This window comes from Cynocephalus volans, chromosome 13 (assembly GCF_027409185.1).
Source record: "Cynocephalus volans isolate mCynVol1 chromosome 13, mCynVol1.pri, whole genome shotgun sequence".
Taxonomy (NCBI): Eukaryota; Metazoa; Chordata; class Mammalia; order Dermoptera; family Cynocephalidae; genus Cynocephalus; species Cynocephalus volans.
The window spans coordinates 21,334,572-21,352,819 of NC_084472.1; the positions used below are offsets into that span (position 1 = coordinate 21,334,572).

At 40.7% G+C, this 18,248-nt stretch overlaps 1 protein-coding gene across 1 annotated transcript in view; it reads right to left on the minus strand.

Moving 5' to 3' along the window:
* Positions 1-4,967: 4,967 nt before the first annotated feature.
* Positions 4,968-18,248, minus strand: part of ZNF521 (zinc finger protein 521) — a 155,838-nt gene continuing 142,557 nt past the window's right edge. The window contains exon 5 of the mRNA XM_063077154.1: positions 4,968-5,680. Coding sequence (XP_062933224.1) covers positions 5,651-5,680 — 30 coding nt within the window. The 3' untranslated portion in view covers positions 4,968-5,650. The remainder of the gene's footprint in view (positions 5,681-18,248) is intronic.

Sequence of the window (18,248 nt, forward strand, 5' to 3'; positions counted from 1 at the left end):
TCTGTCTGCAGCTCATGATCAAGATGCTCCTTGTTCATGTAACAGGAAATGGAGAGGATTCTGTGGTAGTTCCCTTGGGATGAAGACCGTTTTTAAATAGATTTTGGGGGCTTTCAAGTGACAATAAAAACCCCTCTGATTTCCTAGTCCCAGTTCTGCTTCTACATCTCACGGTCATTTTGGATCTGGATATTTTAAAGCCAAAAGGAGGTGATTCCCCGTGGAGGGATTTCACTTAGAAGTTTTCTCGAAGAATTTCCTATCCAAAGAAATGTGTGCATGTCCTGCCCTGTACTCTGAAGGTCAACAAAAAGAGAGTCCCAGATCCGTGCCCATTGTTGCTGAGATAGCATGGCCCTTCATTTTGCTGGTGTGCCTCTCTGAGATGGTGGTGTGTGTTGTTTGGGCTGTTTTCATAGCCTCCGCAGCTGGGAATTCAAGATGCTATACTTAGGCAGAAGTCCACGAAGGAATTAATTGATATGAGCCAGAAGTTGATTGCCATTTAAGTACTCAACCTCCACCATTGCCAAGTTTCCCTCTTTGCAGAAAGAACTGAGCTTGCCTGCAAACTGGCTCATTCAGGATGTGAGCACAAGATGGAATTCAACCTTTAATATGTTGCAACACCTGCTTGGAAATAAAGGGGCTCTGTGCTTTTCCCCCTAAGGAGTTGACAGCTGACTTCATTACAGAGGAATCTGGCGGAGATGGTTGTGGCTACTCCTCGGTCTCAGGAGGCATTCACCAGGAATGCAGTGCCAGCCAGAACTGCGCTTTGGGATTCTGCCAGAAACTCATGCTGGGCCATTTTACCCTAAATCATCCCTCTTCCTTGAACTCTAGTTTCAGTACCTTTGGTGGAAGCTTCCTCCACACAGGGAGGTGGTAAGAGGCTCTGGCCAGCTGAAGCTAAGTGCAGAACTGTTTGCAGGTGTTCTGTAATGGGCTCTGGATTTCTACACTTCCTTTCTCAAGAGTTCTGCAATGTTATGCCCCAACAGGCACAAAAAGACACAAAGTCAAGGCTGCCATGCTCTATAGAGTAGAACCTGACAGTTCACTGGAGTCCTTTGTCCAAGTTCTGGAACAGATCCAGAGCTGCTCTGAGAAGCCTAGCCCAGCCTGTGGGGGCCCTGAGAGGGTCTCTGGTGCCGTGACCTTCCATTTGGGTGGAACACTCATTATGCTTATCAGTTTTCAAAGTAGAATGTCAACTCTATCACCCATTTGCTTGATTTCCAAAGCATATTAATCTGGCCTTCATTAGTAACACAGAATATAGTATATCTGACTTGCATCAGAGAATATTAACTTTCAATTATGTGACTTAAAAAATGTGTCTGAAATCTAAATATCCAGGAATAGGGGCAGACTTATATAGAACACACCTATTTGGTGGATTACTGCTCAGCCTTAAGCAATATGAACATGAAGGCCACAGAGCAAGCCCAATACTGCATATAATGTCAATTTAAAGCAAAGCACACTTTAAACTTTTATATACAAAAATCACATAATAATTTTAAAAACAAACATTTGAAAAAGGCTAGAATGAGAATAATTAGCAAAAGTTAACAGTAGATGCCAGAGCTCAAGAATGGCAATCTAAGGGTTGGGCCTGGCCTGAAAGTGCATCTCATATGGCCCACACAGTGGGGGTCAGCAGAGTTTGAATTAAAAAAAAATGGAATTTGTTGCCAGCATTTGGAAATTGGAACATAGCATGCAACTGCCTGGCTTGATGGCTCCTCCTGAGGCAAGGGGAAATCTGGCACCAGGAGCCTGTTTTCCCCACAGGCAGCAGTTGGGCAGGTGAGTGGGGCATTTACTCTCCAGGTTGCCAGGGGACCCACGGGGCCAGATTTCTCACTCACTGAGTGTATACTCCTTGGACCAGGTATAAGAGTTACGGGATCCTGGGTCACTTCCCCCTATTCTCCCTCTTCCCAAAGTTGCTATTAGTTCTTATGTTACTTTAGAGTTAAAATAATCATTAAATGCCCAGTTGTAAAAAATAAAATGGAAGGACCAGAGTCTAAGGCCCATGGATGTTATTTTCAGACTTCTAGTATTTACTCTTGAATGTTATTTTCAAATTTCTAGTCTTGAGTCCAGTACACTCACCTGAGATGTTAGCTTGACTCAAGTTTGAGTGGCTCTCAAACTTGGCCATATTAGAGTCACTGGGGGAGCTTTGCATGTCCCCTTTGTACTCTAGACCAATTAAGTAAGGATCTCTTAGGGTGGGACTCGGGCAATGAACTTTTTTAGGGTTCCCAGGTGATTTCAACATAAAGAAGGCTTAGGCCCTTGAAAAATCATATAAAACTTTACATTCGAGCAGTTTCTCAACCTCTGTTCTATTGACTGTTGGGTTAAGTAATTCTTTGTTCTGTGAACTTGTGTATTCTGGGATGCTTAGCAGTATCCCTGGCCTCTCCCCCACAGATGCAGTAGCATTCCTCCAAATGAAAACTACTGCATTAACTCATAAAATTATGTTCAGGAATACTGGCCATTACATTGGCCTCCTACACACATATAAAGCTTTGAGAAATTTCTTTTGGAATTAAGTGCTATGAAAAGATTTTCTCTCTTGAGGAACTGATATATTCTTCCCTTTCTGGTTGTTTTTTCCCTGTTTACTACCAAGAAACCCCAGGTCAATGCTCAAATGCACTCAGAACTAAAACTGAAGCAAAAAACAAGGAAACTTGTGTCTTTTCTCCCCTCCCACTTTACATGATGCTGATTTTCCTACTGATGTTTTGTTAATCTTTAAGTTGCCTTATATCCTTAGGGAATGAGGTAGGATATAAACAAGGTAAAAAGCCAAAGGGGGAATGACTGTTCCAAGTACTGTTCAGTATTCGTGATCCAAAGAATGACAGGTTGTCAGGAGAAAGGATTTGCTAAATATGAACTACCTCATAGTCATTGGAGGATCAACCAATTATATAGTGCTAATAATGGTTAACTCCTCTGGCCGCCCAGCTTTGTCTGGGAAGAGACTGAACTGTGTCTGTGTTGAAGGAGCCCAAAGGCCAGCCATGGGGAGGTCTCTCAGGAGAATGGTAAGCACAGCCCCCTCTGCTTCCTAAGAATTCTAACTCCTGGTGCTTACTGGGAGTCTGGGAAGTCTCTGAGAGGCAATGCTGTTAAAAGCAACTTGGGATTCATTCCTGGGATAGCACTATCACCTGCTTTCCGTAAATACAGAGTAGCTTACTTTTAGTAAATTATAACCCCTCATTAATAACCAGAAGTTTAAAAGCTTTTTAAAAATCATCATTAAGTGTGGTTATTTCATTTTAAATGCAAAATCCTGAATAGACCAGAGATCTTAATTTTTTTTTAAATATAGCTGAGTATTTTAATTATGGATGTATGTACTTGCATATTCTCAGCATACTTCATTATTTATGTAGCTGGTGAAAAAGCTTTTTAATTAAATAGCATGCTGGCAATCCATTGTGAAATGTATAGATGCAGATTTTCCTAGCATTAAGATGCTAGACACACACACACACACACACACACACACACACACACACACACACACACACGAAACATTCTGGCAAGCACATATATTTAATCACCAGGAAGTTCTTCTTTCTGAATGCTATTAAAACTCGACCAAACTTTTCTATATTGAGAACAAAATGAGTAGTGTAGTTTGCCAGCACTTTGCTTGGTTAGTCACATGTGATGCATTCAACAAACTTGGAAATGAAGTAGAGTGGTGGTTCTCAAAGTGTGGCCCTCACACCAGCAGCATCGGAACCCCCCTGGGGACTTTTTAGAAAGGCACATTTTTGAGCCCCACCCCAGGTCTACTGAATCAGTAACTCTGGGAGTTGTACCCCATGATGTCGCCTTCTAGGTGATTCTGATGCAGGCTAAGTTTCCAGAACCATGGGTTGAGGATTATGCCTTATGGTGCTGGTAATATAAGATTCATTGACAATTTCCCTGGTGATAGGTGGTCACAGTAAAGTCAATTGGTTCATACTATAGTTTCCCCACCAAAAAATTGCTGTGAAGATTCTGGCTTGTTTAAGGTTTGAAGATCTGCTGAGGTCTTCAGTTTAAACGCGGCCAATAGACTCATAGTGGGTTAAATATGTTAAGCATAATTTGGATGAAATTTACCAGGTCTATATTTACCAGTTTGGGCTAAACGTGTATATCAGGGTTCAATTTATACATTTCTATTCTTCTCTTCTTTCCCCAAAAAAGCTCCAAAATTAGAGCTCCTACTTATTCACCATTTCATGGCAGGCTGTAGTGACAGCCATCTTCTAAAAACCCCACACCTGTGTGAAGGCTGATGACCAAGTTCTGTCCCTGGCTGGGTGAGCCCAGGCCAGGAAGTGAGGCGGTTTGGAGAAGACCCCATTGGGAAACAGTGCCAGAACTGGAACTAACAACCATCTGACGCCCTGCTCTGTGCTTTGTCTTCTGAATGAACAATGCTGCTTCTTAAGTACACATAAGCCAAACTGCCTCTCAAATTGCAGCCATCTACTTTGAGTTCAGATTTGCACAGCATGACATGAATTGGGCTGCAAATTATGCAGAAAACAGCCATCACATCCATCTGTGATGTCAGAATCCTCAAGTACAATGTGACCTGTTAGTATCTAAGAGAGTAGAAGAACACTGGGTCTGATCCCTGCCCTACGCAGCATGATGGATATCCTCCCAGGTGCATTTGGCCCAGTGTGAAAAGGTTAAATATGATTGAGGTTATGTCCGTGATATGCTCAAGAGCAGATTTTATATCCAAAGGTTCAGACAATTAGGATTTTTTTTTTTAATGGTAGAGTAACTAGAAAAAGAAAACACACAAATACATTCATACCTAATGGTAAACTGAATTTATTTCCTCTTGGAAAACAATTCCAGTAATCTCCAGGTTCAGACCGCAGAGTAAACATTAATAACAGTAACATACAGGTTAGTTCAACTGATTCAAGAATTTGGCTGTGTGAAATCATTAAGGAAAACCTTGAACACTCAAAGCTTCAAATGTATCCAGGAAAAAAAAAAATCTTTGACAGTCTACATAACAACTATTGCATATATAGTGATGCTATCTGTCACACTGCAAGGCTTACAGATATATATACGGGCCTTATCCAGCTGTGGGGTTCTGTTCCGTGAGAACATCTCTTCATGGTTTGCAAGAATCTTCAGCAATAAAAAATAGTCTCGGATTTAACTGTTGATATACCAAAAGAGAAATTCTAGGCTTAAGTGTAAATAAAAGGAAGTCCAACCATAGTCTCATGTGTAACAGTTGTTTTTAATCTGTCTTCCTTGAAAATACTTTCTCTTAAGCCATTGTGTTCACACTTTTCTTTTTAAAATCTTGCCTGAATAGGGCCCAAGTCCACTTGTCTTTATAAGACCATTTTAGTATCAGACGACATAATACATGTGCAACACTTTATATACAAGGAGTCTATCCGGTGCTCAAAAGTTCAAACACATGAACATCCAACAGTTTTGATAATACAAGTTTTATGGTACAATACAATGTTTCTGAATAATATACATTAACAATGAAAGTTTCGTGCAAAGAGTAAAACATGTTCCCTTTTTGTGCCACAAATGTAATTCTCCTTGATAGACCGTACTTGCACTAACTGCTGTGTTGGGTCATCGTATGATTCTGTGAAAAAAAAAAAAAAAAAGAAAAGAAAAAGAAAAAGGAAAGGGGGAAAAGAATCTTAAGTAATTTTATTTTCATCAGACCAAGCATATATGAATGCTGATTGATTTATAATGATTCGTAATGATATGAACAACCTGTTTCTGTACCCTGATGACTAGGTGCTCCTGGGCGCTGTACCTCCTCACTGCCCCCAGCGAGGCTCAGACCCAGGCATCTCCTGACCCTGCCCAGGGCAGGTGTAGTGAAGCTGCATCTGTGAGGACTAGGAGGGAGAGGCAGGGCCTGCAGCCACAAGAGGCGAGACGGTTGGCTGGCTCCTTGCTTTTCTCCGCCCCTGCTGTGTCTTCCTGCAGTACCCTCCCACCTTCCACCAGCTCTTATCAAAACACGACTCATTCTTCAAGGAGCAGGGTAGCACTATTTCAACAGTTGTATGTATCTGTGCATTATTTCCATTGATTACACATGCATTTGTTCTAATCCCTTACGTTGTGAACATCTTGACAGTAAGGGCACTATCTTCCTGAAAAAGGATATTAAAGGCAAGGGCTACCTGGCCGATGAGGGCCAGAGTGGGTAGGAAGCTTCCCCAGCCCCTATACAGAGGGTGGCTGGGGGCTGTGGACACACCATGGCTCAGGATAGATGACAGCAGGCTGCCATGACTCCCTGTCCCCGGTGCTCTTTCTCCTCTGCTAGTGCAGTCCTTGCTGCATTTTGGTAGTCTCCTTTCCATCCGCACTAGCATGTCCCTTTCTGAGTGAACAACCTCTTTCCCTATGGCGAGAGGGCAGCTGAGATGCCTGGGCAACTCAGAATCGCCAGCCAGGCCCTGAGGGTGAAAACTGGTGAGCAGGCTCCGGACCAGGGCCTGCAGGACGGTCACACCCTGCATGGAGGATGGTCACAGCTCCTGGGGGCGTTCATATGGAGCACACACCTGGACATGGCCTGATCTCCCCCCCCCCCCCCAGTTTTCCACTGATCCATGTCTCCCACTACTCACCTTGTCCACACCCCCCCCAACCTGTCCCCTCTGGGCTTTGGGGCCCAGCTCAAAACACCACCACTTCCATGCTCACCCCATCTAAGCTGATCTCTCCCTTCTCTGATATCCCCCCGCACATTACACTTCTTATAGTGCACGCACCTGACGTCTTGTCTTATGGTTATCTGTAGGCCTGGCTCTTGCCCTTGTCAGGAATTCTGACATCCATTCCTCTATTCATGCCTTCACATGCATCTGTTGAACACTCATACACCACCTGGCACCGCCCACAGCACTGCAGGGCTCAGTAAAGAGGGTTTGGCCAATGAGGCAAGGGCTACTGCAGAGAAAAGGCACAGTCCCTGCCTTCATGCCTCCAAAGTGCTCACAGTCTCAAGACGAAAGCCGTGTGGGCATATAATGGTAAGGCAATATGGCAAGGAGGACATCAGAAAGGGACACGGAAACATCCCAGCCACACTTAACCCTGCCTGGCCCTTGGAGAAAGCGTTGCCATGGAGGCAGTACACAGGCATTTTAGCTGAGGCTCCAAACATGATAAGGCGACACAGTGAGGGCACTCCAGGCCGGGAGACCCGCATGGGTAAGTGCAACAAAGCAAGAACGTGCAAGGTATGTTCACGGACCTGCAACATGTTCAGATTGACTGAAGTCTTCTAGAGTGTTCTGAATCAGAGTAACGATGAGAAATGAAGCTGGGGAGTAGTTAGGGGCAAGTTTACAAGGAGCCTTGTGTACCATGCCAAGGAGTTCAGACTTTGGTAGGTGAAGAGGAGCTACTGGAGTATTTTCAACCTAGGGCTTTGTCTGGGAGATCTCTGTCATCTACTCATCCACGAGCACAACAGCAAAGTGCCTGCTCAGTGAGGACAGGCCATGTGACCAGAGGCTGGAGGCTGCCCTCTGCCTGGGGGGGGGGCTGCGTGCACTGGGAGGGAGTTGGGGAGCTTGTGAGGAGGACCCAGGTCTTCTTTCCCCTATTTCAAACTTAGCTTGTTTTTAAAGACTGATGACACATAATGATAAGGAACATTATTTCACTCTCCTTTATTTAAAACATACCTATTTTTATTAGTTCGGTGAAAAATAATGCTTTTCTTAGTAGTACTAGCCAGTTACGTGCACACAGGAGCAAATTATTTTTATGACAACTCTTTTATTTGTGTATTGATTTTAAATACTTCTGAAAAGTATTCTTCATCAATACGTAGACAGAAAGGGTAATCAAAATACTGATGAGACTAAAAAAACTTTCCTATTTTCTTAAACAATTGACACAATTATGATCAGAGAGAAGATGATAAACAATAAGGAAGTTCGATTATTCAAAATACACTGTCTAACCTTCCTCATACCTTTTACTATTAGTCAAGTCTGATCTTACAGAAAGGTTTTTTTATCTTTTAAAAAAAGAATTACAAAAAAAAAAAAGAGAGAGAGAGAGAGAGAAAGAAATACAATAAGCTAGGACAATAGTTACCAAAATGGTAGGACACTCACAGAAGGATGAGTGATTTTTTTTCTTACCACAATCAAATTAATCAGTTTAATAGCATTATTTTTAAATGGTTAAGCACTTATGATGGTTACTCCATGTTCGACAGGATTCTAGGGGTTAATAAAGGAAGATACATTGCAATCATGCCAGTGTTTTTACATGTGCATGTATTGAGATACTGCCAAATAAGAACCTAAAACAAATTGCCCATAATAGTTGGCAATAGTTGCGTCTTGGATGCTTTTATCCTAAACCAAATCCATATAAATCTCTTCAGAGGTGCAAAGAAATGAACAAATACATATACATCACTTTTTGCAACAGACTGAAGTCACTTCTATAAAGGGGTTATGTTTTGCATATAAGAGGGAAGAATATAAATCATTTGCTAGAACAGCTTGTGAGATACAAGCTTATACAAAAATAAAGAGCCCCTATATAAGTAATGTAAAAATGGGAAATCTGGCAGGAAAAATGATAAAGGCAGAAAGTTCTCTTGGTGGGGAGATGCCTGCATAGCGCTGAGATCCCTTATCCTCTTTTTTGTTTTTTTTCTTTTTTTGCCCCAGTCCAACTGAGGGCTATGACAGGGTCTCCCCAATCCTGGCTGTCTACCATTGATGGTGATTCTCATGGTGGGAAGGTGGCATATTCCTAGAGGGTCTTGGAAAATGGGCATATTTGTGTTGGGAAAACCCCCCCAGATGATTCTGATCCATTCTCAAGGGCTTATCCTCATCAGCTTTGAGATTCCTGGAGATGTGTCTGCTCCCCTCCCCCCACCCCCAGGCCGTCTCCCAAGTCCACTGAAAATACAAATGGCCTAATTTCATTTTCCGAAGGAAAGAATGGAATGTCTGAACCACACGGTGTATTTGATCGGCTTTTAGGTGTTGGAGAGAACTGATGTGAAGTCATAGTTTCTAGACTTGACTGAAGATCCTCCAACATGAGAAACAAGAAGTAGCTTCATGAGAACGGTCAGTGTTTTTTTTTGTTTTTTGTTTTTAAATCATAGGCATCATTTCTTTAGAAAGGGAAACAAAAGGCAAGTGGAAAAGACAAAAAGTAGACACAGAAGCACTAAGCAAAAAGAGCAGGTAGGCTCTGGGCACGGTTCTCTCTTGCCCCAGCTACTCGACACACCACAGAGCCAGTACCGAGACACAGGGACACAAACATGGATGAGCAAAAAGCAGAAAAACGCTGCCAGGCCAGCAGCAAGCAGCCTTCTCCACACAAAAGTCTTCAGCTCTTTAGGTCCAGAGGAAACCACTCTGCTAGAACAAAGCAGTGGGTAATCTCACCAATTTTACACAGCAATTCACAGTCCCCAAAGTGCTTTAATGCAATGACAGGTTATGAGAAAAAATATCTGTTCCAATGAAGGGAAAGTGTTTTACATAATCGAGAAGAACATCAGTGCGACATCGGTGGAGGTAGGGGGTGATGACAGAAAAGGAAGTCGGAAGAGAAGAAAACTTCTGTAATCCCACAGAGAGCCATATTCTACTCTGCAAAAAGCTATCTCCTGGAGACCCCATGTCTAAGTAACTGAAAATTGCAAACCATTAATCCCAGTTATGAACAGTTGTTTTACACGAGGGGGGTTTGTGTTAAAAAAAAAAAAATCAAACCTACAATATACCTTAAAGCTTAAAAGAAGATCCATCTAGGTATGATACCTTAAAGGGAGGTTTCAAAAACACTTTACAGGGCCCCATTTGGAAGGAGTGCACTCTCTCTACTTTTTTCTCTATAAATGTGAAGTTAAACTTAGAAAGTTAGAAAACAGATGAGGGGCCTTAAAAATTCCCTTCTAGCACGATGTATTTCTTTTTAAATATGAGATGCCTTTCATTTTTACAAGACTGGAATTCTCATTTTGGGCTTGGCACTCTAACAAATGCTTAATTCAGCCTCCTTCTTTCTGAGAGCTCACCACATTTACTGGTCAAACGGTTTAATCCTATTTAAAATGCAATCCAAGAAAAATATTTTTAAATAAAAATAAAAATCCATGATCCTCTGAAATCTTGGCTAAGTGATCCCATTTTCCTGCAATCTTGATATGAATTTGAATTTTTGCACCTATAACAGTGATGAAGTTAAGCTTTGGAGGAAAACCAGGTGGAATCTACCTTCCCAGGGTTGAAAAATTAAATTCCCACCCTGAAAGTTGTGCCCACAGATTGCCCTCACTTTTCCAATTCTTTGGCAGAGATGGCGTCCCGTCTGTGCTTTGTACCCTGCTGTTGGCATCGGCAAAATGTTAAGTAGCAATGGTAATAAAAATAAAAGCGGTGTTTGAATGGAAGTTTTGTGAAATCTGTTGATTCAAAGATGTTGATCATTTTTACCATGACTTACCTATTTATAGCCCTTTGTTTGAAACAAATTCTGACAAGATTTTACAACTAAGAAAAAGAGCCAGCATGCTATTTTAAAAAGGAATGAAAAAAAAAAAAAAGCTTTCCACTAATTCACTATGCCATTAGAATCCCGAATTTAAACTACAGTTGTATTCAATTTAAATGAGATGTTTTCCAACCAGATGAAATAGTAGGCAATTGTGGCTCAGAAACAATGCAAGGAGGGAAAAAATAAAGAAATATAAAGATTAAATGTGGCTGTTTCTTTCAACAGATGGTGACAGCACCATGGCAGCATGTTGTTTTTTCTTTAGTTGAAGAATGCAAACATCCATAATCAATCATCACTGATTAACTAATTATATTACCCTTCCTTTTATCACTTGGGTTGGACCTTTATCTGCAAACACTGAGGATAATCAGCATGCTCTTATTTTTCTAGAAGCATATTCCAGATCTCATACAGTCGTGCAGTCATAGGCTGCAAACAGAATTCTAAGTTACTGTCAACCTTTAAGCACTACTGCTTTTTTATTTTTTATTTTTTTTTTAAACAAAAGCAATTGGTTTCCAACAGGCTGGATAATAAGTCTTTTGACCTGCATTCTTCTTTGACCTATTAAGGTCATCCCTGTGTTCAGGCATATAGCTGACTTAGGAAATGCCTGCAAGTCCTACATTTCATCTCCTGCCCACTCAAAATAAAGCTTTTTAAAAATGTGTCTGTACGGGTCCCTGAAGGCCAAAGAGGCATCCCTGTAGTGGGCAATGTGGGGACAGAAGCTTCTGCCTTTATTAATGAATGCAGACCATTATGAGTCTGGCTGGCTCCTTCCTTGTTCCCAGAAGCATATACTGTACGTGACTTAAAATGCTAGAATATTGACACAAAGCAAGCCGGGCACCCCTAAGGAAAATTACTCCTTGGATATAATGTAGGCTCGTAACAGCTATTAGAGTACAAAATAAAACCCTCCGGGATCAGACTGACATATACCGCATTCTACCTAGTCCTCAAACATTAGAAGAATTTCTTTGTGAAGGCATTCTCAAGGACAGCATTAAACTGACTTTTGTAGCAATCTGCAACAGCTTTTTGGCTTAGAGCTTTTAGTACTAAATCTCTGGTTTGAATCAATATAAGTACTATATCTTCTACATTAATCAATACATTTGGTTCAATACATGTTCTATTAAATTATACTTTCTAATCAAGATTTTTACATTTCCACCCTCTTTTTTATTTCCAAGTTCTTCTGCTAGTGAAATAGTTTTAGAAGTGTATATAGCTAATCATGACAGGGTACTGGGTTATTTCCCCCATAAGTCAGAGAAAAAATAGTCACAATGGCAAAGCATGGCTTTTAAGCACCTTAATGAGGTTAACAGGATGTAGATGTTAATAAATTACATTTTCAAAGTCCACACAATTACAAAAATACTCATAATTTAAAATTAATTAAAAGTAAATTGCTACAGCTCTGGAAATACCATAGGGAGGTTGTAAAAATTACACAAAGACCCAAATCACCCCAAAGTACCATGTATACCCCATTTTGGTACCCCAAAGTTTCCACTGCTTGTTTCCTGGTTGGAGAAATTTTGGGTAATTGTATTTTCATGGACCTTACTCAGTAAATATCAGGATGAATATATATATATATATATATATATGTGTATATGTAGATATGTATATATGTATATATATGCATTTTGGTGAGCTATGTTATCATTCAATAAATATTCTTAAAAAGGCAAATATAGTATATTTTCTCAAAGTGCTTTGAGAATCAAAAAAAAAAGGACACACAGTGAGTTTTTCATCACCAGGGAAGCTGATTCATAATTTTTACCTTTGTAGAATTTACTAGAAGGACAGTCTACTCTTTTATTATGACATAGCAATGGCATTTTGGAAACCGTCTGTTATGATATGCTTTTGCCCCTCTCTTTAATGCCGTGAATGTTGCATTTATGGTCATGTTTGCAGTGACAGACTTTCCCTTTTTATTTTTTCATATGGTAATGTCATCACCATGAACTTGCAGAGACACTGATGCATTTTCTTTTGACATTTAACAGTTCACACAGGCTTGGGCTGACATCTCAAAGCATTTTCTGATGATGGCATCATCAGAAGTGATCAGAAAAATATAAGATATTAAAGATGGAAAAAGACTATCAGGTTATTTAGTTTGTTCCCTTGCAGGGACAGAATTGTTTTATAAAGTTTATACTCCAGGCCAGTTTTAAATGATTCTGGCAATGAAGCTTCCTTCATACCTCCCAGAGGAAATGATTTCACATTCTAATAAACCTCACCGAAGGACATTTTTGTTGTTTTTGTTATCTGGACACTTATGCTAAGTAAGCCCAGAAAAGGGTGATCAGAGACAACTCTAAAGTATGTGGACATTGGCATGTTCACAAGCTCATGTTTAGAAGACTTGACCATGTAGACATAGTTTAAAGTTTTTCTATCTCATTTAAAGTAACCCAAAAGACAATCCAGTAAACTATTTCCCAGTCATTATACAAAATACATGCATTCACTTGCTTGGTTCTAGAGAGGAGCCTGTAAATTAAATAGATTTAGAAGGCCAGTGGGGCTTACCTTACAACACGGTTTCCCAACCCTAGCACTAGTGACATTTGGGACTGGACAACTCTTTGTTCTGGGAGACTGTCCTGGGCATTGTAGAATGTTTAGCAGCACCCCTGGCCTCTATTGACAACACGCTAGAAGCACCTTCCCAGTTGTGACAACCAGAAATGTCCCCAGACATTGCCACATATCTTCTGGTGGGAAGAATGACTCTCAGTTGAGGACCATTGCCTTACACTGTTTAAAAAACATTTGTGCATAAATAAATGAGAGCTTGGAATAAGGAGAGTTCTGTGTTTAAGGGATTTGAAGTCTCTACAGGGGAAGGAGAAATGTTAGTCTATGCAGTATGCTGAGTAGCTATAACTAGGAGATCTTGTCCTGTTATTGACAGGTCTACTGAGATATTAAATTAGAGGGCAGGTACAGGAACAGGTGGATATGGGGAAGCCACATAACTGTTTGGAATTTACTGTGTATTGAAAACACATGGAGCTTGCTATTCCATGCTTGAGTATGCTACTTAGTCTTCAGTTTAAGAGGTTTCTCCCTCACCTTAAAAAAAGAATGTTTTGCAATGGGGCACATATATACCACATGGGACTGTACTGCATGGTGTTTTAAAATATAATCAATGGGTGAAAGTGGGCAATTGACCAGAAATTGTGGAAAGGATTTGAGATATATAATAAATGGCACTGTTTGTGTGAAGAACCAAGTCTCTCCAGAAATGTACACTGTTTTAGCAACTAAGATACTTGCATGTACTGTCAATGAACAAAGGCGGTACATTTTAGTGGCAATTAATCAGTGCCACTTGAGGAATATTTGTAATCTAATAATGTATAAAGGATTCCAAACATGGGACCTTGAAAACTAATATTTAGGGCATAGAAACAACTATCCATTTTGAAAGAAGTACAGAGCCCCCACCCTCAATTTGCTGGTACAAATTCAATGACAGGAGTAACTACACCTGTAGGTAATGCAGCAGAAAAACAAAGAATTGGTTTCAGAGCTGGAAGTGACCTAGCAGCATCTGGTCCAGTATCTCATTTTACAGGTGAGGAAATGAAGTCCCAGAGAGTTTAAGCCAACTCTCAAGGTCTCATAGCTAGTCCAGTGGCTGAGCTGGCTCCAGGCAAGAGCGATTGCTGAGGGCACTGGTTGCTGTGTTCTAACCCTGGGCTGAGCCGGCTGCAGAGATGAAGGATGCTCCCCACCAGCTACCTAGAGACAAGGTGCTATGGGACCTAGAGGAAAGAGCCTTCACCTGCTGTGAGAGGCTGTGGGCTTAGTTCTCAGAGGACTCATACCTGCCTGGTGCTGAAGAGATGAGGAGAGGATGGAAAGGGAGTGAATAGCACAATAAAGCCGGGAGCCCCCGAGGGCAGAGACTGCTTAGGAGTCGAATTTGGTGGGGTTGAAGATTCATCAGACTACACAGGGAGGTGGGGAGGTGAAGATTCATCAGACTACACAGGGAGGTGGGGAGGCAGTTCAAAAGGGCCTATTTTCACCACATTTTGCTGGAAAAACCCACGGTGGTTAACAATGTAGCAAGAATACCCAGCTAATTAGCCTAGTCTTAGCCTAATGTGAGTTTTCAGAAGCCTGAGCAAAGACTAATTACTTAAATAATGCAATGTAGGGCAATTCCTAGTATTTTGACAATTAAACATCATGGAGAAATGAAACAAGCCACTTGGTCCACCAGCTTCAAAGGGACAAATCCTACTGTTAGGTCACATACAAGAAATGTTAATATCCCGACAATTCCATTTTCCATTAAGCATTTAAAAACGGTAGTAAAATTTCAGTTGCAAGCTGACCCCTATCTGTTTTGCATACCTGACAGTCTTGGAAATGTCCCTCTTTGGAACTGATAATAGCATGCACTATCTACTACATTCAGAGAAAAAAAAAGTGCCGAATTGGAAGAACAGGCTAAAAAGAGCAATTTAATATATTTCCACTTGGAAATATATTAAAGGTATAAAGTTTATTTCTAAAAGAAAAAAATGAATGGAACTACCTGATAACATGCAAGGGGACAACTGAAAATTTAAATTAAACTATACAAAGCCAGCACAAGTAAAACAGAGGCTGGGGTGTAACAATCCTGCTAAGATTCTAGAATTGCAGGATCCCAGTGCATTGTGGGACAGAAGGCTTTGATAGGCAATACTGTCTAATAAGATATTCAGGGATTAAGTCAGTGCTTCACAGACAGATGTGTCCATGTGCCAGTTGTTGCTAAGCTTTAATTTTTTCCCCTGTAATGTTTAATTTATCATACTGGCGCTTTCTAAACTAGAACATCTGTAAACAAGGTTAAGAATGACCTCCTTCCAATTTTACATCCATGAACAGTGCCCCTTCTTCGTGCTTTAATTTTAGATACCTTAAAAGATGAATAAATCTGTGGAAGGAAGAAAAAAGAAGGTTTGTCTGACACTGTAATGTGTTCATCTTGGGCGAATACAAATTTCCTCCTTTCCAGACTCTTAGTGCACACAGCACACAACTGACTCCTGGTGCTGAAGCCATATTCAGGCATCCCCTTCCCAGTCAAAGGCAATTAAACAAACTTCTGCTAAATATTTAACAACCTTGTGTAGTAATTAGCAGCAAAGAATGGGAGCTTAAATTGATAATTGCTCAGAAATGTCCTCTTGCAAACATTACACATTTCCTACTCCTCCTTTTTCTCTTAGATTTTGAATCCCAGAAGGCTTTGTAGAGGATTTAGTTAGTAAAATTAACCACAGTCATGTCACTTGGCCCAAGATCTTGCAATCAAGTTAGGTTGTTTTGCCATCAGCTGCAAGATTTCACCGGCATTACTTACTTCACTTCCATGTTTTAAATCCACTGAAATTTAGTTATGTACCGAAAGACGTTGGAGCAGGACATTGATTTAAAAACTGACTGGCAGGCTTAGGATTTAAACTCTGGTCCACCAGATTCAAAAGGTCATCTGATTAGAATGGGAAAAGCACGGGGCGTTGTAATTTATATTCAAAGGGTAACCTTTGTGGGGAGAAGGAGGAAGCCAAGACTCTTCCTGCTTTTCCACTTGATAGAGACTAGGATTCCCCAAACAAATTCCAATAATTATGAAAAATAGTTTATTGAGCTTGGGCAAAAAGCAAGAGAAATGCCACATTCTTGTAGTGTATTATTTCTTTTATTAAAAACACTGCCACACTCCCTAGGAGGTAAACTCACATTACGAGAAAGTCAAACATGTTATAAATCATTAAGACTAACAGGAAAACATCTTTCTCCATCGTAAGCAACCAAATGCTTGCCTACTAGAGCATTTGCTTTAGTAAATAAATATACTTAAAAATAGAACTGTGAAAGGACAGAGTATTAATTTGCATCATTAAACGGTGTTAAGTATGAGCCACAGTCTAAATGTGTGTGTGCACATGCACATGTGTGCATATGTGCATTTCCATGCCTAAGCAAGCGAGTCTGTGTTGCTGCCGAGTGAGAAAGTTACATACAGGCGCTGTTTCTACAGGTAAAATCCCTGGTGTTTTGCCTTTGATCTTTCAGTCCCTCAAGGGACATATTCCTTGCATAGAGAATGCAATTAGAAGGAGCCCCGACTAGCTCTTGTTTTAAATTCTAAGAAAGTTATTTAAAAATGCAAATATTTCACAGACCCAATTCTATTTGGTCATCTCCTACTTTAAATAAATGATCCTGGCTTGAAGGGGAGGTGGAACAAATTCACACTTAAGTTTGGTACCTTTTTTTTTTTTTTTTTTTTTTTTGCTTTTCTTTCCCCTTTCCCTGTATGTTTTGGTGGACAGTAGAAAGTTTCAGGTCCCCTTTCTTTAACAATTCCTCCCCCCCTTGCCCTCTGAAATCATCCAGTTTATTGCCAAGCCCGCATAGGCATGAAGAAGAAATCAGGAATGCTTGAGTGTATTTCTTATTCTCTATCAAACCTTGTCTTAAGGTATATTTATATTCTCTCCTGTCCGCCATTTCCTCTTTCAGGTCCTGAAATGGCAGAGCTGCCCCCACTCTCTGCCCTGCCAAGAAGAACTTCGACTTGCTTCAGAAACCCACACCTGAAACTACCACTCTCCTCCCACTTCCTGGGCACCTTTTTCTGGCTCTACTTCCAGGTGTCTCTGTGGGACAGCTCCTCACCCTTCCTGGTACACACAGCTACCGGGAAGACAGCCCTTTAATTCCCCCACACAAAGATGTGCTGTAGCTATGGTGAGAGTAATCTATAACCCTCACATCCTTAAATAATTTGCTACTCCAAGTTAATTTTAATTCATTATAATAAAGCAATATAATTAAAAAAAACAACTCTTTACAGTGAAGTATTTAACATAACCCTGGAAGAAAAATAGTCTTGAAGAACAGAGGGCCAGGCGGCAGACATGGTACACACTCAGGCAGATTTAAAGGTGGGCTGTAAACAAGTACACAGAGCAGCACTGCCACGCATAAAGGGCCAGGCGACGGGAGGCCTCATTCTAATCAGTCCTCAAAGGAACCTGCCATACAGAAGTGGCACTTATTCTAATTTAAAGCCCTCATGCTTGCTTCAGTGTTGCAAAATTTATAAAAGAATAACTTCATTAAACCGCCTGGCACTTCAAACACAAATGCAAACCAGCCACAACACAGAAGGAGCTGGACAAGAGGAAGAGAAATATTCCCAGAGTGTTGTTAACTCAGATACTTAAAGAAAGCCTGCATTGTGGTGTTCTCTCTGATGACGTGGTGCACTGTGCAACTTTCCTTCACCAAGGACTTCTGTCACATGGCTCTTTACTTCTGTCATGAGGCCTGTTGCTCCTGTGAGCCTGTTTAATAATACTGAAAATCATTCAAAGCAGTTCGGCAAGCTACATCACATGCAGGAATACATCTGGCAGTACATAATTGAATGCTATTCAATGTTTCTTCCCTGGTCTGCAGAGAAGACAGATTCTGAACACATCACTATTACAGTTCCCATTTACTTGGGTATATATTTCACACTCACCTAAGTTGTTGAAAAACTAGTGTAAAAAATGTTTTTGCCCTTAACCCTGGCACTC